This window comes from Onychostruthus taczanowskii, unplaced genomic scaffold (assembly GCF_017590055.1).
Source record: "Onychostruthus taczanowskii isolate IOZ18803 unplaced genomic scaffold, ASM1759005v1 scaffold2, whole genome shotgun sequence".
In the NCBI taxonomy this organism is placed as follows: domain Eukaryota; kingdom Metazoa; phylum Chordata; class Aves; order Passeriformes; family Passeridae; genus Onychostruthus; species Onychostruthus taczanowskii.
This window is the reverse complement of record NW_024499239.1, coordinates 17,214,456-17,240,918: the sequence shown is the minus strand read 5'-3', so window position 1 is coordinate 17,240,918 and position 26,463 is coordinate 17,214,456. Positions and strand designations below refer to the sequence as shown.

Here is a 26,463-nt window from a genome sequence, read left to right as displayed (position 1 = left end):
GTCCACAGCAAGGGGGGATTGGTGGTTTTTGAAGCTACTTCCAACCCAAAACATTCTAGGATTTTATGATTCTTTTTGCCTGCTTAAGCAAGTGCCAAACTTCCAGTGCACACACTTTTTCCACCAGGTCCTCTGTCCTGACTTGCAGATTGAGGACTCATCAACTTGTTTTTGATTTAAGTTAGACCAGACATCACTTCCTCTGCTCTTGTAAGGAAATACTGTCACAGAATTGCCCTTAAACACAGGCATATAAATATAGTAAACATTTATTAATGCATGTTTGACACTGCATGCCTTTTCATCTATTTATTTCAATGTGGTCTAACCAAAGGTGTCCCTGTCCACAGCAACTGGTGATTGGTGATTTTTGAAGCCCGTTCCAATCCAAACCATTCTAGGATTTTGTGATTCTTTTTGCGTGCTTAAGTTCTATCCCTCTCAGCGGCCCTTTTCTATATAGCAAATAATAAAGAACGGTGTTCATCATTATGGTGCTACGCTGATCTGGGACGATGTAAAACCTTTGCCAAACAGCCCTGTCCCCTGGAGACACCGCTTTCCGCTGCGGCACCTCCCTCGCTGGGTCAGGGGGCAGCAGCAGGAGCGCAGGGCTGTGCCTTGTGGGACCCACACCGACGGACGAGCAGGGCCGTGCCGTGTGGGACCACACCGCCAGACGAGCAGGGCCGTGCCTTGTGGGACCCACACCGACCGACGAGCAGGGCTGTGCCGTGTGGGACCCACACCGACAGACGAGCAGGGCTGCCCGGCTGTGGCTGCCCTCCTTCCCGGGCGGGCTGCGCGCTGCCGTCCCACGCAGGGACAGCTAAATCATTCCCGAAGTAGAAATAGCCTGGAAGTGTCGCTCTGGGCAGGACAGTAGCGGGAAACGGAGCGGAGATGCCGTCAGCAGTGCTGTTCTGCCCCCTGGCGCTGGAGCGCCGTCCCGGCCGGTCCCGCCGCTGCCCCCGGTGCCGCCGTCACCCAGCCCCGGGCAGCGCCTGCCCCGAGCCGCTCCCGACAGCACCGCCGGCAGCCCGGGACAGGCGCTCACCACGGAGCTATAACATCGCTCTTTAACCCTGGATGATTTTTACTAGTAATAAATATCATTCCCCTTTGCACAGGGCAGTCCTGGTGGCTAAATTGTGTCCTAGAATGTGATAACTACTGTTTGCAAAGATGCAACTGGTACTTACCCATAATTTATAGGCACGTGGTGTGATACTTGGGGCTGTCCTGTGCAGGGCCGGGAGCTGGATTTTGATGATCCTTGTGGGTCCCTTTGAACTCAGAAATTCCAACTATATTCCCTGACTCTATTTTCATTTTTAATGTCTAAGTCTAAAAAGTACCAAATATGTACATTTATGATCTGATTAGGTGTGTTCTAAACTCCTTCCTTACCTAACATTTCCCTTTTACATTTTAATATAGTGCAGGTGTTTCTGTAGTTGTAAACTGAGGCACAGCTTAGTCAGCAGCATGCATTAAAGATTTGGGTTTTAACTGCCTGGAAATGGATTGTCCATGAAGATTGCCAAAAATACTCAGCAGAAGGGATTCTTTTCCATCTCCAAATAAATGCTGTTGGGAAATCTGTAGAAACACTGTGTCTAAATACCTTATGCTTTAAATTACTTGGCTGCAGCTTTTCCCCCACAGTTCCCTGTTCCCGGATCTATTGACCCTGCTTTGTGGGGCTGTACCTGGGTGCAATGGGCACCTCTGGAGTCTGTAAGTCTGCCCTAAGAATGATACTGAGAACCTTGAGGAGATCAGCAGCAAGCCAGTGCTGCTTCCCTGCAGGTCAGTGGGCATATGAAGAGCCTTCAAAGGCAACACACAGGGCAAGCCCCTGTGTTATGTACAAGTCATGCACAGGCTGCAGGCTGCACACAGGCAACAGGGTCCAGGAAACAAACAGGTCCAGAAATCTGGCCTGCCTGCAGAGCATGAAAATCCTGGCATAGACATTTATCAATACTTATTTGCTTGTAATATTCACACCTGGCTACCCTGAGAAGATTCCACCTTCCTGCCCACAAGCTTTATAGAGTAAAGCAAATCAACAGGCAAACACTGAGTGTTTATGACTCTCAGGCAGTCAGATCACCTGACAATGCAGCCTAATGATGTTGATAAGCCATGTTTTCAGGGGTTGCTAAATACAGGTGACTCCCTTGCAGATGTGGGACAGATTTGCTGGCAGTCACACAGATCAGGCAATTGGGAATGTCAAGCAATTCTGGGTATCATAGAAGCCTCTTTTGGTGTCAGGGGTAAATTGGACTTCAAACTTCCGTGTTTCTCTGCAGGAAATCAGAACTGACTGATCTAACTCAGGGACTGGTGGGCACAGGCTGACTGCTCACAGAACAAGCTGGCTGGTCTGGGCCAGCAGACCCACTGCTCCCATTTCCATAGGCAGTACACTCAGCTGCCAGCTAACCTAGAGTGGGAAAAGGGATCAGCCAAGCCTGGCTTCTAGATTGAGTTTCTCTCAGGTTGGCTCAGAGAGCGAATGAACCATGACCTGTAGTAGAACTTCATAAAGATACAACCATCTATGAAGCTCTTCTCATCGGGATGTAACTGTTATTACAGCTCCAGGACTGAACATTTCAGAAATAATATTCAGAATTATTATAAAGTGAGGCTTATTCCTCAGACCTGATGTGCTTTCTGCAGATTTCAAGCAGCAAGGCAAGAAAACAAAGTTTCTTCTGCTGTCTCTGTTTTTTTAAACACAGCAGTGATGTAGATATTTAAAACATATACAGTACAGCTTTTTTGCTTGAATTTTTCAAGGAAAAATGGAGTTCTGTTCTTAAATGAGGGAAATAAACTGGCACAAGGTGATAGAAAAAGCTCAAGTACTCAACACTTTCTGACTTCGGTTTTCACAGACAGGCCTGCTCCCACACCTCTGATTGTGCCAGTGTGCTCTGGAGAGGCACAACCATCAGGTGGAAACACTGTTAGGGTGGGTCTACCTAAAAACTGGATGTATTCAAGTGCATAGGGTAGTGATGGGACCAGCACAGAGCTGTAGAAGTAGTTGGCCCACATGATTATGGCACAGTTAAAATATCATACATGAAACAAACCACATTTATCATGAAGAGGGCTCTGATCACTGGAAAAAGACCTCAACTCTGAATAAAAAGAAGACCCAAGTAACAGGGGCTTGTTTGCTTCCACTGCAGTCTCCAGAGCGATGAAGGCACACTTCCCCTTGGAATTTAATCCCAAATACCTGCAGGACACAGGAATAACCAACATGGACTTGTCACAGGCAAATGAGACTTGACCACTTGATAATTCTGCATCTCACTGCTGACAGCAATACTGAGGAGGTGATGCAGCACATCCGGGCCTCAGACAACACTTCCCACAACAGCTTTCCTTAGGAGCTGAGGTGTGGGCTGGAAGAAGTCAACAATTTTATATCCAGCTAGGGGCCAGCAGGTAACAGAGAAAATATTTCAGGGGTATAATACCAAGGGCATAGTGTTCAACCTTCTCCTGTTTCTCCTGCTTTATATAATGTCCAGATAATATAAATGCATGGTCACACAATACAGCCTGGAGTCTCAGGTTGGATATTAGGAGAAACTTAAGAGGAACTTAAGGTTACTCAAAGAGGTTCCATGATCTCCATCCTTTTCAGTTTCTTAAGACTTGATTAGAAAACAGAACAAAGCTGACCTGGTCTAGTATTGGCCATGGCCTTACATCATATTTGAGATGAGGCCTTTAGGGTCCTTCCTCCAACACATCTATGAATTGGTGTAACAGACTTCATTCCTGTCAGTAAAAATACTGGTATTTCAAACTGCCTTTAGTATGCAAAACACACACACTTATTCATTGCAGTCTGATGACTGTTACAGGCCCCTTCCAAATTGAGATGTTCTATGATTCTTTCCCTGCTTAACTTCATTCCAAGGTCTCTGGGAAGCTCTGCACTTTCAGAACATCTGCTGTATGTATGTGAACTTGTGACTTGTTCTCAGCCCGGCCAGTTAACTGCATAATTCTGCTCCCAGGCCCACTGAAGGCACTTTTTTCTCCTTTGTATACTTTCATCACAGAGATAGGCAAGGCTAAAATTACTGTAGAGAAGTTTTTATCAGCAAATCCTTTCTTGTACCACAACCATGAAACACTATCTGCAGACATACTGGGTTCTCTGCTTAGAAACATACCTTCAAAAAAAAAAAAAACAAAACCAAAAAAAACCAAAAAACCAAACAAAAAAAACCAGTTCCAGGTTGAAGGATTCTACATTTTTGGTATTTTGCTTCAGAAAAATATTAATGCAATTAAGATTTTAAGGCTGCTACCCTCAGTCTGAGGAATTCTAATTGTTAAGAGCAAAAGCATTTGGCAGAGGAACAGAGGTGTCAGAACATCTATCCATAGTTCTATTGTGTGCAACAAAACAAACAACCTCCATCTCCAAATAGATCAGTGACGCCCTTTATCTTTCCCTTCTACCAATTGCCAATTAAAGAACTGCATTTAGGATTTGCTGATACTCCACACAACAGCTGCTGGTAAATTTCTGGCTGACTGTACAGAGCAGCTTCTTGGAAGGCCAATGTGCTGTACGAGCATGGCAGAAATGGAACAGGCAGCCAGGATTAAATCACAGTTAAAGGGGGAGGGGAGAGGAATGCCTGCATCACAGCCTTGTGAGGAATTACTGGTCACATTAATTCTCCAAATCTACCCCTGGCCTAATTAAGCTGCATTTTCACTGTAAAGCAGGCAAAGTGCCAGTCATGAATTCAGCTTCCCAGTAACTGCCAGGAGGAGCTCAAAAGCATGTTCATGTTGAAAGCAGAAGCCTTCAAGTACAAGGGGGCTTGAGGAGCTATATTTGAACAGGGCTTGAACTAATAACTCTTAAGACAGCAACATTTCAGGTGCTTTGAGGTTTTTGTAAAGTGGGGGGTTGGTTGCTGGGTTTTTTTAATTCGCATCCTCTGAGCCTGATTTCATATTCATGTCAAGTATCACAGTTTCCTTTTGAAGTCACTACAACCCGTACAGATTATCCTGTCTTTTTTTCCTGCTTCTCTGTTCGAGGGCAGGCCAAGGGCTTCGAGTTCAGCACAAGATATTTGCAGTCTGGGGCAAACACAAGTAATGAAGGGGCCCGATTCAGAGCAGCCAGGCTCCTTAGATCAGTTTGTGGTGTGTGTACACTGCATCAACAATGAACCTGAGCTAAGACATTTGGTCCAACAGCAAAATATATTTTCAGTTCTCTAGTCAGGATTTGCTAGCCAACTATAAAGACCATATTAGCTCTTAAGGAATTAGAAGCTCAGGCCATATGCCAATAAACAAATCCAGTGGAAGCTGAAGCATGAGCAGCCACCCTCACTGCCATCCAAACACTCAATGCAGGGTTTCCAGCTAACAGGCATTCCACAGGAGCAGTACTACAAGGGCTTCGAGGAATCAAAAAATACCTCATCCTACACATCACCTTTCAGGCATAGTGCACAAGCTCTGATAACTGCTTATCTCCTCCTCCCTTCCCCCTTATAGTTACTTAAATGACAGGGATTCAACTACCACAGGAACCCACTGAGCGGATTCAATAGCAACTCTTCCAGATCAGACTGAGGAACAACAGATGAACTGCTTACTGTGCCAGTCCCTATACAACAGCAGAACAAGTTTTAGGGGTAAAACACTGAGAAAACCGTGCTTATTTGGATCTTAAACTAAGTATCAAATACACTCTTTTCCAAAACTTCTCTTGTCCTTGCACTGTTAGTAAGAACAACATGCGAAACTGCTAATAGAGAGACACAGTAAACACAAAGAAACCAAGGTGCAAAATATCCCATTTCTTAGAAGAAAAAACCAAAAATCTATGTCAACTGTTCCACTACAGATGTTGGTTTGCAGGCTAGGAGACATTCTGATCACCACTCCTAAAAAGAAATTAACATTTTTTTTCCTTTTCAAAAGATGTTTCACCAAACATTTAATTTTTATACAGCTTTTCTTTTTTCAGCAATTGAGCAATAGGCCACAGTATGAGAAGCAGCAAAAGCATTTTATTTGCTGTATAATTAGTGTCATTAGAAATATGATTGGTAAAAAAAAAAACACGCGAGTCCACACAGAAAGGAAAGCTTAATAAAATCCAAAGACAACTGAAACGGTGGTGGTGGTAGAGACTTAGAGAAAATTTTTTAAGTTTTCCAAGGTTCTAGACAGCAACAACTCTTTTTGGCCATCAGAGATGGTAATAAATCTTCCTACTACTTTGCATCAGAGTGTCCTCCTCCACCCTTGTTTGACTGCTAGCTTCAAATCACTTAAACCTATTGTGGAGTGTGAGAAGGGAACTAAACACAACATCAGGATCTCTTCGCATGAGGTAACGCTTCCATGCAACTGTTCTGCACATGCAAAGGCATAAAACTTACTGAGCAAACACCATCTTCTCAAAAATCACTTTAAGTCATAACAACACTTCACTTTGTTTAATTCCTGTATTTTCCAAAAGGTGGTAGAAGTACTGCATTTTTTAAACAATAACATGCTTTTCCTTCAAACAGAAAATATCTTTAATCTTTAAAACAGAATGATTTCTTTTCTCTGACACTGAAATGACGAGACAGTCTTAATTCATGGAAGTAACAATTGTGTTTCTGAAGCAACAAGTTGCCACAATGATTATTTGTAAACATTATACCCACAACAGTAAGTACATTAAAATCCCACACTTCCACCTTAAAATAAACCACAAAGATTTGACATGAAATACATAAAAAGTTTATTATGTATGTACCCCATCTTCTTATCTGGAGGAGAAAATCTGAGGCAACAGTTTGGTGCAGTATAGAGAAGCAAAGCAATATACAGTAGCTGCACACAGCTTGATTGGTTTCAGACCACAACTAATACTCTTACTATGACTGTTAGTACAGAAATGTTCTGTAATTAGAAAAAATGAGAAGTATTACTCTCATGCTGTACAGTCTTACGTTTCTTGGTTAGAAAAGAACAACTGATTGAGTTTGAATGTTTCGCACCTGAACCTTGCACACCAACTTGTTTGGCTGTTGCCTCTGGAATGTTCAGCACAAAGGTTAAGCTCCAGACATAATTTAAGTGCTTTTCATGTGCAAACTGTTATTCGCTAAAGCTTTCAAAGTACATTTAATTACAGATATGAACACCCTGTAAAGATATGAGGATATGACAGCAGACCCAGAGGCCAATACAGATTTTTTAAAAGAAATGCTATGTTCCACTGCAGTAGTTCTAGTCCCTGATTAGGTCCTTCCAAAGAGGGGGCTTATTTCAATTGTAGGAGATAGACCACTCTTTAACAGAAGCATCGTGGGATGTTGTTACCAGAGTATGTTCATCCAACCACGCCAGGCCGCTTACATGGTGTAGTCTGTGAGCATCTGTATTGCAGTGCAAAGTAACAGAAAAGAGTTAGGAAGGCTGGGTTGACAAGCTAACTTCAACACATTACAAATATGATTTTTAGCTACATTAAATACTAATACTGGATTTTAAAACTACTACAAAAGTAACAGAAGAATGCCAGCTGGTGTGGCTAGATGGAGATTAACATAAAGGCTAAATTACTTTGGGATCATTCAAAGCCTGCTTACCATTAGTCTACAAGACAGCGTTGGATCCCAAGAACTACTGACAACTTTCAGAAGTAGTATGCTGAAGAAAACATACCTGGTATCTTGACTCTGGTCTCTGGATCACTCACAGTCCAAACATACACCATCATGTCCATGCCTCCAGAAGCAAAGTGTTCATTGTCTGGTGACCACGCAATGCAAACAACTTTTGCATGGTGTCCGTAAAAGACATTATGCTCCTATTTGAAAATTAGAGCGACACAGGTTACTCCAATAGTTAAAGCTGCTTCAGGAAATCACTAGCTTTCAATGTGCAGCATCAGAACAAGCTACTGCAAGGCTCCAGACAATGTATATCTCAGATGCAGATGGATGCACGAAGTAAACCAAGCGGTGGCTTCATTTTATGTGATTTATTTAAATACTTAGTAGGCCAATAAAATACAAATTCCCTTTGTAAAAAAAAAACCCACAAAGACATTTTTCTATGAAAGCTTGATAAGTTAAGGGTATATGCAATTTAGAGGCTTCCAAAATAATCCCACAGATGTTTCACAAGGCAAAATTATTTCAATTTCTACTTGGAAAATGAGATGTTATTTGTGGAATGCCATCCTGTGTTTTTACTTCAGTGTTGTTTTAGTCAAAGTTTAAGGAGTTTACAGGTTGATATGCATTGACTGAAAAGCGTAAATTGCCCAATTTTTGGGTTTTTGTTAGAAGACAGTAGATTGGCAGATAAAGCAAGATTTCCTGTCCCAGCATATCCCTTTCATAGCTTAGTCCTTACCATGGAACTGTGTACCAGAGCCAGCAGAATTTTATTGCCAAATCTGCTTTATTTATGTAATTGAATTTTATTGTATTGCATGATTCTTATCAAACTGAGTCTACATTCCATTTTACAAAAATGCACACAAATTCCCTAACAGACCTGGCATGTATTTTGTTATTTCCTTTAAAAATCCCAAAGTAACAAACTAGTGGTTTGGCAGATCCAAAGGAACTTTTTGTATTTAACTATGGCTAGTGTGTGGGAATCCAGCTCCTTCCCTACTTTAATTATGCACTTATTACTAGATGGGTTTCAGTGCTCTCCCAGCAGCCAACCCATGCTGCACATTTCCTCAGCTATTCTTACGCTCTGCAGAGGGTTCACACAGGCTGCTGCAAATACCAGTACTAGCCCAAAATAGCAGATAAACAGACAGTCACAGAAACATCAAATTTACAACGATTTACAATTAAGCCTCAGCAGCTACAAAGTTTTTCAGTACAACAGATTTAGACATGAGCTGTCAGTCTATTTGTTTTTAAACAAAGACAACTCTCATTACAACAGTTGTTCTTACCGCGTAGCCATCAGCAACACTAAAGACAGTGACAACTTTGTTTGCATCACAGACTGCAAGAAAGGCACCATCGTGAGAATATGCCAGGTCAGTAACAGGACCTTTAGCTTCCAAAGTCTTATCATCACTTTTCAAAGAGGTTCCTTGAATTGAATACAAATGGACATTCCCATCCTGCAAATTAATAGCAAAGAAGGAGAAAAGGTAGAAAAATCATTTTACAATACAAAGAGGAGTTCCTGAAACTTTTTGCATTAATTCTGTCTGGTAGTGTTTATGTTAAGAAAAGGTTTAGATAACCAGTCATTCATGCTGACTACAATCCACCAAGTGTGGAAAAATCCCATTTTCTATAATTTGCCCACTTCCAAGAGCACACTGGATAAAAACAATTTGGCAATTTCAAAACAGCAAATACAGGAAAAAAGATTAAATTTAAAAAGAAGCGAAACAGACTTTAGGTCACAATTGTGGCAGAACCCAGGGAATGAAAGCCCAGGAACAACAAATACACATACTTCAACAATACTGATGTTGTTACAAATTGTCACCTACCATTTCGCAACACTACACACCTACTATTATTTTATATATTTATTTTATATATTACTTCTGTAACTTGCTCCAGTGTTCAAAGTAGTACAGTTTTAGGAAGTGCAACCTTACCGCTCCTCCCACTGCTGCTGTACTTCCTGTGGGGTGAATGGCTACAGCTTCTGGCTCATACCCAAGGTCATCAATTGCAAAACATTTTTTCTTATCTTTCATCAAGACAATCTGTAAGCAGAAAACCAGAAACTAAGACCCCTCTTCAAAGTACCTAATATAAAACTATTACTTTATCTAAATATAAACATAAATATAAATTTCCCTTTGTAACTCAGATGTTTATTGATGTTTATTGTATTCTCATCTTAAGGGAACAGTTTAATTCTTAAAAAAAAAAATTGAAGAAATGACTAGATGTGATGACTAACAAATCTGCTGTACTGCAGTATTGATGTGTTCTAAACTACAGTGCATTCTCCATTGCCTTCAGCTTTGCTTCACTTGGTTTGAACATAAAATAAACATCGAGAAACCAGTATTTTTAGCAGTGCTTACTCCCTTCCTGGTTAATTGTTAAAGGGAGGGAGGCAGGACCAAATTAGTAGCAAGTTATTGCTGCAGTGTTAAACTTTAAAGGCTATTTCCTATCCAGTTCCATGTTATGGTTAACTGAGATTATTTCACATGAAAACAGGATTGAACAACACTATCAAATGTCCCAAACAAAACCAGCACCCATGCAGAAAACATAAATCATTAGAAGTTAATAATGTTTTGATACAAGAGAGCCTCAGTGCAATGTCTCCAGTTTTCTGTGATCTGCATACTAGCAACAAGTGAGCTAGAGCTGCTTATGCTGTACAACAGCACTAGTTAATTGGTTAGTAGGATTAATTGCAAAAAAATAAAACGCATGAGAAAAACATCCTTTTGCCAAAACTGCCACTGAACAGATCTGGCAAGAGAGTGATTCTGAGGTTTAGCCTTCCAGCACAAAGCTGCATTGATAACAAATACTGATGCATCCACACAAAGGACTTTGTGAAATTTAAATGTGACATTGGTACAGGATGCAAAAAGACAAGGGTTATCAAGCATCCTGCTGAATTATGTTCCCTATAGGCCTTATTAGGAAATTCTGCAGCTGTGCAAGGTAATGACAGACTAAGTTAAGTGTTACCATACATGGCATTATTAACACAGCAATAGTTGATAATCCGCATGTTAATACTTACTTGTCCAATGCATAAAACTACAGTATAACCACCAGGACCCACAGCTAAACACTTTGGCTGAACATCCATTTTCACAGCATCCTGCCCACTGGACGAGGATGCGCCAAGGTGAAGAAGCAGGAAGGACAAAACAGGAAGAAATTATTCCATGTCTACCATTATTTTAAATTGCCCATTCAAATAATCACCCACTAATCATAAAGAACATGCATAACTTAATTTTCTCATCTACTAATCTGCAAAGTTTGCTATTGTTTTGTGTTTAAAACTTTACTAGCTTGATCAGGTAGTTCACCTTTGAAATCAATGTTACTATACTACAGTTTAATTTTTAAACTAACTAGATTATCTTAACAGGATTCTTTAAATTCTGGTTTCCATGAAGAAACAGTGTCCCACTCCTCCTAACCACATTTATCTCCACTGTCCCAGAGTATTTACAAATGACAAAGCAGATACCCTTCCAAGGCCCTTAACTAAGTCACCCAATACAAGACAGTCTCTCTCATCTAACCCGTGGAAGGGATAAAACAAATTGAAAAGCCTGGGATGCATTTCTCATTGTCAGAAAAAAAGCACAGGGTTGGTATAGTAATAATTTCTACAGTTTCCACGGTAACATAAAACCTAAATAAACTCCAGCATTTTTATTTACCATGTAAAATCAACAACACTCTTGCTGTAAAACAATTACACTGCAATAAAAGGCCACATTTTAACTAACCTGTAATCTCTCTTGCTAAGGTTGGTGTAGCGCACAGTGTCATCCATACTGCAGGTGACCAGCTGGTCCATTTCATCCACTGCCATTCTAGAAACCTGGTTTGTGTGGCCTTTCCCAGAAAAGCCATCATTCTCTCCAGTTTCAGAATCCCAATAATGTGCATAGTAGAATTAAGGAACATTTGAAGATACTGGTGCAGTCAGGTTCCACACCATGAAAAGTTACATAATTGAGAGAACAGCTAAGGTTAGAAGGGACTTCTTGAGTTTAAGTCCAGCCTGCTGCTCAAATTGGTGTCCGCTACAATGGGCTGCAGGGTTCTGTAAGGTTTTGAGTATCTCTAGGGATGGAGACTCCACAAGCTCCATGGGTAACCTTATAATATTTATTAAGTGAAACTCTGATGTTCTGTAGCGAACTAAGTGACCTACCACAAACGGCAGCAAATACTGGAGTAATTAGCATTAAGTCTGAGACTACGAAATACTTTCTAAAGAATTTTAGATAGAATCCCTAGTAACACTGGCTTTCTCTCATGTTATATGGTAACATCATGTGAACTACTCACACTGTATTGCAGGTCTGAAAAGAAACAGGACCTATATTTATAAGCGTTTATCCCAACATGAAACCATTTTAAAGGCAGGAAAAAGGACTGTAGCTGTAACTATAAGCTTCAGAATGCTGGAAATATGACAAAATATGCAGAAAGTTATAAGTGGAAAGTACGTATTGCTCTTTCTTGATGTTACAAGAGGCTAATTTATATATTTATTTGCTTCTCCATACTATCAAGCTACCTATCATGAAGAAGCAACAACTGAAAATTAAGAGTTGGCTTATATTTAGCAGGAAAGTGTGAAGGCAGCCATTAAAACAGGCATTGGGGGAAAGCAAAATAACTGCAGACAAAATATTCACTTGCATCCAATAAACTTTGTCTTTGGCAAAGCTTTTTCTTTCACCTCTCCTAATGAGTCTCATATCAGACTATAAGACTAAAACAAGTACCACTATCATTCAAAGGATATTAATATGACCGTCATTACTTCCAGAGTAAATATAGGACTTTCCACCATTTTTGTGCACCGTAAGACACTGAATTGATTTGCTATGACCCTGTGAATGGGACGTAAATAATTACTGATAAGCAATTTTTAACACATACGTACACCTATTTGATAAGAATGATAGGTTATTCAGGAAATAACAAGCCATTTACAAGCATTAGAAGTCACACAGTATAAAAGTCACTATTTTACAGTCATTTAACTGTTATAGTATATATTGTATATAGTAGCTATTGCTATGTCCTTGATAAGAAACAATAAGGACCATGGATGTCCCAAGCATTAGAAGTCACACAGTATAAAAGTCACTATTTTACAGTCATTTAACTGTTATAGAACTGCTATTGCTATGTCCTAGATGAGAAACAATAAGGACCATGGATGTCGTTATTAGCCTGATGAGCCAAAATACTTTTGTAGCCTTTTCATCACTGCTTTCAGGCACTTTATGATTCAGGGAAGAGGACTAAATATGGTCATGTACCCAAACCAACTTCCAGAATTACAGCAGTGATGACAAAAATCTGGGACATTGTTTCTAGTTCATGTAAAAATGCAAGTTCCCATGAGAGTCTAGTGTCAATGAACTCTTTAAATCCTAAAATTAAAGTTCAATTGCATGGTAACCCTAATCACCTTGTCCACAATACACTAGTTCTGCGAGAAAGAAAACTACCAGAGATATCTCAATCTATGCGGTATTTCTTCTCTCATCTCAAAAATGCTCAAAAGCTGCAACAAAAGATAAGTCAAGAACGTTAATTAAAATGAAATAATCAGTCCGGGTATTGGCACAAAGCACAGTCTCACCCATGTAAAGAGTAACTTCTTAATTCAAGGAACAGTCACATACAGCTCATTTGGCAATGCTAATTTAACAAAGCTATTTTTCAATAGTTACTATTCCGTTTTTACAACTTCAGTCACCGAGTCATTTATTGCAGAAACTCATGCAGTAACAGAACTTTAACCTACCTTTATGACACGCAAAGGCTTATTTGGATTGTTCTTGTCCAAATAATTGATATAGCCAGACAGGGAGATAGTCAGTAAATGGTCTTTCTGCCACAGGCAACCCAGCTGCTGATCCAACACGTTTGATCCCATGTTAAAAGTATTTACAACAGAATTAGCACCAACATCCCAGATTTTAGCAGTTTTATCTCCAGAAGCAGAAAGCAACTGACTACTGTCAGGGCTCCAACTAATCTGTAAAAACAAATGTCAACACAAGACAGTAAATGCATTTCATAATCCAAGACTTTGCAGTTCATTAACTGGGTAATGAAACACTATGGATCATCTGCACAAATGAAGTGATACTTACAGCATAAATACCTCCATCATGTGCTTTGCCTCCACCAAGAGCACACACTTTCTCTCCAGTCTTCCCATCATAGACAAAAATCTTAAAAGAGCACAAACACATACAACTTAAAGGGAAAAGCAGTAATAGAAAAAACTCCAAGACAGTATCGGATATTTTGATACACTAGAGTCCTTTTTAAGGAGAAGCACAAGCTATGCTGCACTGACTAATTAAGACTAAATAACTGAGACGAAAATTGCAAATAATCACAGCTTGTCCCCTGTACTTTGAATCCAGACATTTGAAATTCTGGAAAATGTTACAGTTTTGACTCCTACTGTGATGGCAGCTGCTTAGCACTGCTATCATGGAGTCTACCCGCTGAGAAGGACAAGCTACCTATGGTAAAAGAGTCATTGTCAACCTGCCCTTATCAGTAGGGAGTACATATGAAGGTGGGTTGCTATCTTTGAATTCACTATTTCACCTAGACCTCTCAGGATCATAACACACATATTCCAAAAGTCCAATGTGTTCCTGTCAAAATAACCTGTAAGAGGATGCTAGGAAGATGGAATGGGGAAAGAAACTGAGTAAGAATAGTCTGGTTACAACCACCCATCAGTTATTACAGATTTACAGGAGGATAGTTAAAAGTTTAAACTTGTGGCATAAAAAAGAAGTAACATGGATTTTACAATACTAAACCTATGCCCAAAATGCACAAGAAAATATCATGCTAAAATCAGTATTAAAAGAGTTCCTTGTTTTACCTGCCCATCTGCACTAGCTGTAGCAAATCTGTTCCCATCAGGAGAAAACCTCACACAGTTCACAAACCGTGTATGGTCCTATAGAAAAAAAAAAAGTAAAAATCAGCAAACAAAAAATGAACAGACCATTTTACACAGAAGACAATCTAGTAACAATGAAGTTCTCTTACACATGAACCATAAATTAGCTGTGTAGGAGATGCTTGCTGTAGAGAATTGTTATGAGCCAAGTTTAGCCTCTATCTGAAGAGAATCATGGGGCCAAGAACAGTCCAGGGAAGACACTGTGACATCATTACTGAAGCAGTTAAAACAACTCAGTGCATACCAGAAGAATGACTACCCAGTTTCAGGGCAAAGTACTAAAAAGTCAGATACAGCCTACAAACATGAGATGACTGACTTCTTCTGCAACATTCTCCAGATTTCAACTCTCACTTCATTGCACAGTGAGTTTTATACACACCAAGAGTATTTTATCCTTGTTATTGCAAAAGGAAAAAAAAGCACAGGCATGAGGAGTAAGTCACTATTTTTCTAAAATTCCGTTCCTGGGAGACTACATTAGTGGTAGTTCTGTGAAGTAATGAGGCAAGACTGATGTGTGCTCCCCAAATAGACTATTTACAAGTAGGAGACTATTCAAACCATGCAAACTAAAAAACACAGGTTAAATAGGGAAGCACCACAATGAGGCCAAAGCTCCCATGCAGAGAGATTTGGAAGACTATTTTTAGTAATATGGAAGGCAGGTTCTAACCTACTTCCACCAACTATAACTTTTTGTCCCCGATGATACTGCAGGCTCTAATTTAAACCATGTAACAGCCCATACCAGAATCCCATATATCAACCCAAATATCACTTTAAAAGGAAGACTGCATCACATACCAGTCTAAGCAGCACTGGTAAGCAATTTGGACTTCAGAGTTCTAAAAGAACCAGCTTAGCAAAATGCAAGTATCAGCTTAAGTTCAGAAATATATTAGGCAACTACATCATTTCATTGGATCGTAGAGCTCAAAACAATTCCTTTTCTAGAATTGGAATGGAGTCCTTACTAAAGTCAGCATGTGAAGACTACTCAAGGCTCATGTGTAAGAAAATAAAAGGCCTACTACACTGCTTTTAAAACTAAAACACAAACTAAACATTTTGAATCTACTACTGCAATAACATCCAGTATCTTTATAGTAATTTTTTGAGGCAAGAGATCTCCTGCCATCAAAGCTGCAGAAGCTTGTGCCTTATTTTCTTTGGCCTTAAGCAACAATGAATACCTTCACTGTGGTAGTTCCAGCCTTTGTTTCATGTAAGAGATTGTAACAATTAGAATAAGAAACAAAGTTAAAAGGAAACAGAAAACTGACCACACAAGTTACATACCTATTCATGAAATAGAAGTCAAGTTGTGGTTTAAAACATCTACACTCACCCTTTCTAAGTGGCCCTGGAATTTCAGATTTGAGCACTCTTTATCAGATTGGAAAATTACATTAAGAATCACAACATTTCTTGAATCAAACACCATGGAAAGCTTCAAGAAATTCTACACACATCCGCATGGGGAAACAGAGCTCTGAAAGCACCAACAGAGCCAACAAAACAGCCTACTTCATCCCTTCCATAGCTTAGTGACAATGAAAAAAGAATACTGGAAAAACTGTTTCAGGTTCTCTTTTTAACCAACCATTTATTTTGGCTTTCTTGGCCTGACACGAACATTTAGTTATACATGGTTTTAGGAAAGCCACTTGACACCAGCTATGCTTCAAAGGGGGAACTGAGAACTTCTAACAGCTAGTTGTGATAAGACCTGCAAGCTTGGTGGAAACTGCACAGTTTAACAGAGCCACATCTAAACTTGAACTCACGCTTAGTGTAAACTTGAACTTGAATGGCGGTCCCTCAAAGAAGGCAGCACAGTTGTCATCGCTGCCCGTCGCCAGCCGATACGGTCTCGTTTGTTTCATGTCCACGCTGTTGATCACTTTATTGTGCCCAGTAATCTCCCCAACCGAAGAGCCACTATCCCACAGGAACACTGCTCCAAATCTAGTTAGAAAAGCACACAATAACTACAATTCATAGAAGTTACACGTAGATTAACTCCTTGAACATCTGCAAACTGCAGATTTGAGTGCACCCAAAGAAAAGAAATTAGGTCATCTCATTAATCTCATGCAAGTGCATCATAGTTCCCTGAAGGCTATTTGAGATCTTGCTGGTGAGAGATTCTAATGTTCAATAGGAGACGTTTGCTGACGGGGACAACCAGGTTTTGCATATAAAGCTTCTCAAATTCAGAGATCCAATGTACATTCCTCACTAAGACTGTTGGTTTATAAAAGAAAGCAGTAAATTACTCCATCTGCCTAGCCACAACACAGACTGCAGAAAGCTAGGATAACAATGATATTGGATCACAGTTATCTATTTAGCTTAGATTGGGTACCATCTAATAATTTATAAATATTATTACTTAAAGGTTTAAGGAAGAAGAGTTTTAAAAGCTTTTTTGACAGTTCTTGCTCTAAATCACTTTAAAAAAAGCCCCAATACCGAGGCACTAAACTGCCAGAGCATTGTTATTTGAAAGGACTTCTTTAGAATCCCTTCAACAATATTCTAGACTGAAAGTGCATTCACCTAATAGGAAGCTGGCCATGTTTTTAAGAAGGAGAGCAAACTCACATTGTATCTACCCAGGGGGATATGAGGCAGAGGGAGCAATGGAGGACAAAGAGTCTCTTTCAAGGACACAATACACGACAAGGATTAAAAAATGGTGCAGGGGACTAGGGAGCAGCACCACACGATGCTTTTCAGCCCTTTAGGCATAAGATTACCTGGTCTGTACTATGCTTTAAAAGTTCTGACAGTCTTTGAACATTAAATGGAGGACACAAACCTAAACTGGCATCTCATTTGGTCAGGTAAAGGACAACTGCTTATTGTCCTTTCATTAAACTACCATAATAAGACCTAAAAATATAGACATGTTACCAAAGGAGAAAATTCAGACACACTTTTTTTTTTTTTAACTCTTATTCAATCAATTGACTAAGACCATGAGTCCAATAAGTGAAGGAAGAGGGGAAAAAAAATCTTGTTACCCATTCCTACCCTATCAGAATTTGATGGAAAAAAAAAAACCACCAAACAGCTACCCTTGAATGTAATACTGACCTACCTCTAAGAAACAAGTCCCATACAATTTTTAAACGAATCAATTGTAACGGAACTGTGTTTTCCAACTTATTTAAAGCTGTCAAACACTACATAGAAAATATTGCTGCAGAACAACACAACTTGAATTCAAGACAGGGAAAAAGCAATGAACTTAATTCCACTAAGAAGTAAAAGCTTTCTGCAAGGAACTTGCTTTGTTAGGATGCAGAGGTTTACAGTAAATGCATGTATCTATGTATAAACACACACACAAACACAAAAGGATTACTCACTTTTCCCTTCCTTCTCCAACCACAGCAATTCTCTTGCTGTCTTCAGTCCATGCAAGGTCCTTTATTTTTCCTGCAAACGGCTGATACTCATACTTCAGTAGGTGTTCCTTCTGTGTAGTATCCCAGATTCTCAGCTTTCCAGAGACATCTGCCATAATAAAACAGAATATAACTATTGTTCCAGCATGACTCAGTCACATGACTCATCAATCTGCCAGAGTACAGATTTTCAGCTACACTGAAGACTTGTACTAGGGACCTACTACCTTACCCCATTACAACTACTACAAATCTCTTTATTTAGGAATGCTGAAGCCTATATCCCTTTCAACAAATTAGGTTTTTAACCAGGTATTATGATTCAAGACATGCAGCACCAAATACCACAGACTGAGAAAGCATTTGCAGACGAAACTCCACAGTAAGAGAACAGGAAATTTAATGTTATCAGCTGGTATGTGTTAAGTATCTGTTACACAAAGAACAAGCCAGCCCAGCCCCCCTGCCCAGCAGCTACAAGACAGCTCACTGACCCTTCACTGGGAAATAAGCCACCCTACACCTAACAAGAAGGGAGCAGTCCAGTGGACAGTGGCTGATGTACTACAATTAGTCCTGTTTTGCATACAAGTACCAGGCATGTGTAATGTACAAAGAAATTTCTGCTCACAGAACTCAATTCGTACACGTAAGTGTACTTTTTCTATGCAGAAGCATGTACACACTTAATGGTGTGGATGCCTGCACTATCTGGAATACTAGACAGGAATGCAACAGAATATTCAGGAACAGTAATGTCAAAAGCAGCAGACATGGCACAAGCAGTTAACAATTTAAGACTTAAGATAATGAAAGCTCCCTGGGTCACTGTTTCCACTGAGTACTGTAAAACCCAAGAGCTATTCAGAACAATTACTGTGGTGCAGGATTGTCAGGATTGTAACCGGAGGAATTGTTCTATACACAGACAAATTTACACATCTCTAATGAAGCCCACACAGCAAAGTCTGTGTGTATTGTACCCTTCAAAAAAGCCACTGTTTTAGAATAAACCACGTGCTAAAATATGCATCTTTCACCTCAGCAAAATGCCTAAATTCTGTTCACCATTTACTGGTGCATCTTTACAATTCAATTTAAACACACAGCCATCCTGCATCTTTGGGACCTGGTCATAGACTCATCTTCACTTCTGCTAAAATGACAGATTCAGAACTTTACAGAGAGAATTTGTTATTGAAGCAGAATTTTAATGTGGACTTTAGAATCTAATTGTTTTCTCCATCTATTAACAGATAAGACACAGAGCTTTAACTTTGCAGTATCTCCCATTACTACATCTGCTACAACTGCAATAAGAGAAATTACCATAAAAGCCAAAAGCATAATGCCAAAGGCCTGTCTCATGAAGCACATGAAGTATTAATGCAGGCTGCATGGCTAATGCAGATTTATAGACAGAGAAATGAATCTTACATGTTATACTTAGAAACAGCTTAAACAGCCTGGTCATCTATCTTCAGAACCCATCACTCAGCACTATCACAAAACTATTTATAAATGACACACAGAAGACACTTTTTAAGGGAAATATTGCAACCTAAACTCTTTCACTTGAGTATGACAAAAATAAACCAAATACTTCCCTAGCACAGTACCTACTACTGTACTTTTACAAAGGACTGGAAATCTAAAAGACTACAAGAAAAAATTAGTTATTCTGAGTATTAAGTGCTGCACAAACCTAGAGCACCAAGTTTGTACAATACAGAATGCAAACTGGATTTTAAGAGGGTATTCAATTTGACACATGGTCCACACACAAGACTGAGCCAAGAAAATCCTGGCTGTGATCCCTTTCAGACAAGAATGTGAGAAAAAGGAAAAAAAAAAAAAAAGCTCTGCTATCAGTGTTCTTAAAGGTTCCCCAGTACTCCAAAAATACTAATTCTAATATAGCTTTCTGATATGAAGGAAACTGAGAAGGACAGGACATTTTACACTTAAAAAAATACAGTTCCCTTGAAATTGCTGAAAGAGAAACTCCCATTCTACTAAGACCTTTGCAGGAATCTGTGCTTCCTTTCTAAGGGGCTCAGAATGTTTTATTTTCAGATATATTACTTAGAAAACACATTTATTTGGGCACATTACATGTTTCTGAAGCACTTCTAATAGACAATGGCAAGCATTTTTTAAAAACTCTGTATTTTAGCTGCAAGTCTTTGTGAGTAATACAAGTTACAGTATTGTATTTATCAATATTCTTCACTGTATACCAGCCCTCCTGAAAAAAAATCAATTATTTGATGCAAGCTTCTATTAAAAAATGTTTGTTTCGTTCTTTGGTAGTCAAAAACTCCTATAACACAGAAAATTTACACTGTAAAAATTCATGTTACATGTCCTCACACTATTGATTCCTATGCATTACATGGAAACTGAGACTCAGCCTCTTTCCCTGCTAACTTGCCAAGGGAAGCTTTTTTAATTCAGGCTAAAAAGTAACAAAAGTAATAAATGTTACCAAGTTTGGTCAGGAAGAAGGGAAAAGAAAGCAGTACACACTGTTTTAGAATCCCCCCCCCAGCCTAGAAAGAATCAAAGTTTATCAATATCACAAACAACAGCTCTGTATTTCAGAAATAACTTTTCACTATTGCATTTACACACTAAGTATTTAGGGTTCATTTACAGATTCTTTATTGAAATACTACATTTTAAAAAGACCAAGAATGTCACTAAGCTCACTGCCTGAGAAAGACGTTAGAGGAACAAGGACAGAAGATGTGTACCTAAGTTCACCCAAGCACATCCCATTGACTGCATATTCCACACACACACAAAGTGTTACTGTGCTTTTGCCAGTAACTTTAACAGCTCTGTCCACACATCTTATGCACATGGATACTATACCTCCAGATGCTATGTAGAATCCACTAGGAGCATACTTGGCAACTACAACCTGGTGGGCATGCTCAGTGTAGATGTCAGCAATTGCAGGATTCTATTTTAAAGGGGAAAGAAAAAAGTTACAAAGTAGTACTTCCTCATTTTTGAAAGAATAAAATCAGAAATTCAACAATAAAATTCATAATTTCTCCCTGCATTCCTTTCTCTCAAACCCTGCCTTCCAGATTAAATTGGGGAACTGTCTAAAAGTGAGAAGTGCAGTACACATTGCAGAACACTGCTGTACCACTGAAGCAACACACTACTTTCTAACAACTGACACAAAAAGGATTTCCTCTTAAGGAAGCCTGAAGTGCTGGGACCCTTTCTTCTCCAATACCTGCTGAATAGTAGAAAAACACTCTCCAAAATAACAGGCCAAGCATCAGGCTCTCTTTCTTTAGAGCTAGCCCAGGGATGAAGCAGTTACTCAAGCAGAATATTAAATAACGAGCTGTGCTTCGCAGCACACATCTAAAATTCTACTGTAGTCAAGTATGAAACTTAAGTCTGCAGTCAACCACAACACGTGGCTGTTAATCATCACCATGTACCCAAAATCACTCAAAAACCAATGAGATGTGCTAGGCTTGCTCTTTCTAGATAATTGCAATCTGCTTAAAAGCCAGAAGACCTGGTATCAAGAGTTGTACAGGAATCCTGGAAGAAATTCACTGCCACTCCATCATAATTTTATCTCTATAGTATAATTTATGTTTTCAGACATAATATTTCAGATATTTCAGGTTGGACAATAAAATGAAATGTGTCTCAGCAAATCAGTAGTATTATACAAGAGAGGCACCACACAAACCAAAAAAAGGTTGACATCAAGGCAAAAAACTGCTGTCAAATTAGTTGTACAAAAAAGTCATTCTGCACCCCTCTCAATTACAGTGTACATATGCTACAATAGTAATACGCTACTCTTTAGAAATATTTTTCTACTACTTAACAGGTTTGCTCCAGCTCCAGAAACTTGACTCCTATGATCAAAACAAAATTCCATTTTAACTGCTATAATTAATACAGATTTATTCAATTGAACCAGAAAACCACCTGATGTTATGGTATGACTCAGACATCCAATCAGCAAAAACTAAAACACCCGCTCTGTGTTAGAAAGCAGTCTCCTGCTCACAAGAGTTCTTGCTGCTGCACTACTGTTACATCTCAGGAGACAGAATTCAGCTTGCTCATGCAAAAAGGAACTCTTTTTCATTCCTGCTTTTATGCATTGCTTGAGTGCCTTATATGCACATCCCTCTTCATTTTGTGTCCAACTGGATTTCATCTAAGCAAGACAAGACAATGTTTTCCCAATTCTATATCTGCATCACCTACATGGTCAGGGAGCTCACATCCCACTGCATGTTGCTATTCATGGCATGGTAAGTGCCATTTTACAGCAACAATCTCCAAGAGCCCAGGAAACTAAGCTGAGAGACTAACTTAAAGGGTTATATGAAAGATAAAAACCCAAATTTAAGATATGGTATATAGATTCCAGAAACCAGATAGTAAGTTAGGGTTGTCAAACTGTACATTATTTATTCAGTAGTATTATTGCTGCTTGTAAAGTCAGTTTCCTAACTTGCATGTTTTTTGTATCAGGCCCAACCCCCAAAAACCACTTCTAAAATGATATTTAAGGAGAAAATTATAGTGTGAGCTGAGACAAATGTAGTACCTAGATTAAACCAGCAGCAAGCTTATGTGGCTTATGTCAAACACTGAAACCAGAGCCACATATGAAAGTGAGCAGTTTCAGTTCCAACCTTCAAAGTAGTGTTAGACTCATGAAGATAAAATATTAATGAAGTATGAAACCTTAAAAACATCATTAGTGTTTCTCACAGATCTTTTCCAGCACTGCTCCAGAACTACTTTAAGGAAATCTCTAGATCATGCTCAGAGATCAAGCATTAACCCTGAATGCTATATTCATCTGATTAGCTAATGCTAGATAGCTTTAGACTTAAGGAGAAAGGTGATCACTGCATTTTGATGAGCCGGTTTTTTTTTTTTAATTAGAGCACAACCATTTTACTGGAGAACCGCTCATGGAGGGACTATACACAGACCCCCCCCAGCATTTTCAGTTTGTTGTTGCAAACTATTAGAGAGGCTGCTATACGGCCCAAAGAAGGCAGAGATCTTAACTAAGAGTGGACACACTTGCCAGTCAGGTTACAAACTGCAGCATTCTCCACACAAAAGCCATAGCACAGGCGTTGGTCAGTTTTTGTGTTACTGCTACAATATATTCTGTAGTCGCCTGTCAATTATTAACAGTAGCAAACTTCCCTTGTCAGTTGGGTAAATCTGCGTATCAGCACGAACTGCACCATAAACCCTAAGGATTCGTGACTTCCATTCTCACCTTCCCTTGAGAGTTTAAACAGTTTGAATGTGAATTCCCACAATCCCACCTTGCCTGTTCTCAGGTCACCGTGTCCCCCACACCCCCCAGCTCACGCTGGGGCTCCCATTTGGACTGGCCTAATCCTCAGTGAGCTGATTCAGGTAAAGCAAATTGCTTTCTTCCGATTTAACCTCCAAAACAGGGTCAGAAGAGCATTAATGACAGTACAAGGGAAAAGGTCAGCATTCACGACTTGGTCAGAAACTGTAACGTAAGCAGAGTGGCTCTTCCCTCTTCTCTCATCACACTGAGTGCCATTACAGGGTTTAACTGGGGCTTCTGGTTTCAGAAACTCGAACTTTTCTTGATACCGAGAGCAAAACACACTTGCAAAGGCATTGCAGCGACACACTGAAACCAGAGTGTAAGCTTACTTTTGGTTTTAAGTGGATGAATTTAAAACTGATAGCAATCAAGAAATCTGCAAGGAATTAAGTTATTAGTAGCACTTATCTATTATGGCATGACAATGAAGAAATGACTGAATTTAGTGGGGATGATGAGGTAAAACAGGGAAACAGCTCAGTTTACAAAGGTGATTTACAGGAGCAGCCATAAACAAATCCATTGTTGTGGAGACCTAAAAATTCCAGAGGTATGTCCTGCCCCTCCCCCTGCAGCCCTTCCTGCTGCAGGCCAAATCTGCAATAGGAAAGTAAACCTAGGGGAGAATTTGATTTCTAAAGAACAAGCAATCACTTTGAAAAAATTTGTTTTTTAAAAACCAATAGCAAGACAGTGGCCTAAACATGCAATGCTTCCTCCACACTTTTCAAAGGGATGCCATCTTTGAAAAGAATTCATTCAAATAACTCTCTTAACATTTCTCTAGTTAGCACCAGAGGAAAAAAAAACAAACCCAAACCTCCACACTACTGAAAACATTAACTGGGGCATTCTAATATTTAATCGATGAGCAAAATTCCCTGTGTGCAGTGCTGAGAACTTGCACCCAGCTCGTCATGGAGTCCAGCAATTCATAACTCTTTTGATTCTTGGAGTTGGGGCTGGCTGGGGGGGCAAAGAAGCTGAAGAATAACACGTTTAAAGATACAGGTTTGCAAGTATTTACATGCTTCCCTGAAAGGAAAAGGGCCCCAAACAGCAAAGAGGGAAGAGTTCATTTATTAGGCAAACACAGCACTCAACTTCATAATAGTGATACCTAAGAAGATAAACAGGGCCAACCAGAATATACCAGTCTCTCATCTCTTAAGTCCTATGCGAAGACGGAAAGAATTGCACATTTTACCGAGATTTTCTACATGTTTTTATAGTCGCTGCCTATGGTTTTATGCCTGAGTCATGCACTCTACTTATTCCCCCGCTGCTGATCACGGATCTGCGACCTCGATTGAAATCGCCAAGACTGAATGAAGCACAGGCTGTTAAAGGAGGGGCAGGGAGACAAAATGAAACTTCACGAAAGCGTCACACTAGAAAAACAAAATAAATCAAGATACATTACATCAATGTTTCTGATGACGACACATTTTCCATTGGTATAGAGAAAATTGTTGCCCTTAGGATCACCTCCAATAATTTTGGAAACGCCTCGTTCAACCTGTGGAAGGCTGGCGAACACTTTTTCTATGGAAAAATAAAATAAGAAAGGGCATAAAAATAATAATATTTTTTTTTTAAATCAAAATATAAGGAAGGGGCTTAATGCCTCCCCGCTACGGGCACACGCCCTGCCCTGCCGGCAGCCGCCGTCACTTGTTGCTGTCAGCGGGCTGCGGCGCCGCCGGTCCGCGCCATCCGCGGGGCCGCACGAGGGTCCGCAGCCCGCGGGGCTCCCGTCCCCGTCCCCGTCCCGCCCCGGCGCCCCCGCCAGCTTACTGATCTCGTACGGCATCTTCGCCCACTTGTTAGGGCGGCAGGCTCGGGCAGGGAAGGGCGGCGGGCGCGGCCGGGCCGGGCTCTGTGGCTCCGCTGCCGCCGCTCAGCCCCGCTCGGCCCCGCGGCGCGAACCAGGAAGCGCCCGCGCCGCGCGCCGCTCTCCGCTGCCTTTGACCATATATAGTCAACTCTGCTCGCGCCGCGCCGCGCCGCTCCCCGCCAGCCCGCGCCGCGCGCCCTCCCCCGGAAATGCCGTGGGCTCGGCCAGGCCCGGCAATGGCATTCAATTTTGACAGCGGGCACGGGGGATATCTGTGGGGATCGGGGAACTGATAGCGGGCACGGGGAACATCCGCGGGGATCACGGGAGCCACCGGCGGGACGGGCAGGGGCAGGCTCGGGGGCTCCGCGGTGTGCGAGCAGCAGCCCGGGCGAGCCCCTCCGCCCGCTGCCGGCCCTTTCCCGGCGCCGCTCCGCCCCGTGCCGCCGCTGGCTCCCGCGGGTCCCTAGAGGCGGCTCTGGGCGGGCTCCGGCCCGGCCACCGCTGTTGGGGTGCCGGGAGCGTTCCTTGCGCTACCGCGGCGACAGAGCTTTGGTTTTGGTGGGGAGCCATCGTCCTTGTCAGCGCGGGCTGAGTCTTTGGAGTGACCTCCTGCGGGAGAGGCTATGCAGGTCCCCGAGTTCCTCCTCTCACAGAGCTCTTGGGAAGGCAATTCCTGTCCGCAGTCAGTATTGCCTTTAACATCAGTCTTCATCACTTATATATTTACAATTATCATATCCTATAGTTTTATGCCATTCAACTCCAGATGCTGCTGAGGTACTTCACAAACTAACTTTATCACCTGAGTTGTCCCCTGAGGCCAAGTTGGATGGCTGTTTAAATTAAGCTGAACAACATACAGCCATTCATGTTTCCTATATGACTTTGGATAAATTGAATTCTTCTGTCTCTCTAATATTAATAATATTAATAATATTAATTATATTAATCACGTGTACAATCAGCTCATTTGTAAAGTGAGTGAGTCTTCTCCTATAGAACAGGAAAAAAGCATCAGGATAGATGGGTATGACAGGACTGCCTTGCCCAGCATGTGAATACAGAATATAAAAAGAGCA

General features: G+C 40.6%; 1 protein-coding gene across 1 annotated transcript; it reads right to left on the bottom strand.

Moving 5' to 3' along the window:
- Window positions 1–6,496: 6,496 nt before the first annotated feature.
- Window positions 6,497–25,582, bottom strand: WDR1 (WD repeat domain 1). The gene is made up of 15 exons (XM_041402770.1): window positions 25,342–25,582; window positions 24,968–25,089; window positions 21,039–21,129; window positions 18,123–18,270; window positions 16,533–16,713; window positions 14,659–14,736; window positions 13,904–13,984; window positions 13,552–13,785; window positions 12,538–12,625; window positions 11,507–11,663; window positions 10,783–10,870; window positions 9,665–9,775; window positions 8,999–9,172; window positions 7,741–7,885; window positions 6,497–7,451 (listed from the first exon to the last, which is right to left on the bottom strand). The coding sequence occupies exons 1-15, from the start codon at window positions 25,355–25,357 to the stop codon at window positions 7,342–7,344; spliced, it is 1,824 nt and encodes a 607-aa protein (XP_041258704.1). The 5' UTR covers window positions 25,358–25,582; the 3' UTR covers window positions 6,497–7,341.
- Window positions 25,583–26,463: the final 881 nt, after the last annotated feature.

What these genes read in the sequence shown, in the direction of transcription:
- WDR1 (XM_041402770.1), bottom strand. An exon ending in ATTCTACATAGCATCTGGAG is followed by an intron (nt 18,271 to 21,038) that starts GTATAGTATCCA and finishes TTATTATGGCAG; the next exon opens with ATGTCTCTGGAAAGCTGAGA. An exon ending in CAGCTAGTGCAGATGGGCAG is followed by an intron (nt 13,985 to 14,658) that starts GTAAAACAAGGA and finishes TGCTCTTTTAAG; the next exon opens with ATTTTTGTCTATGATGGGAA.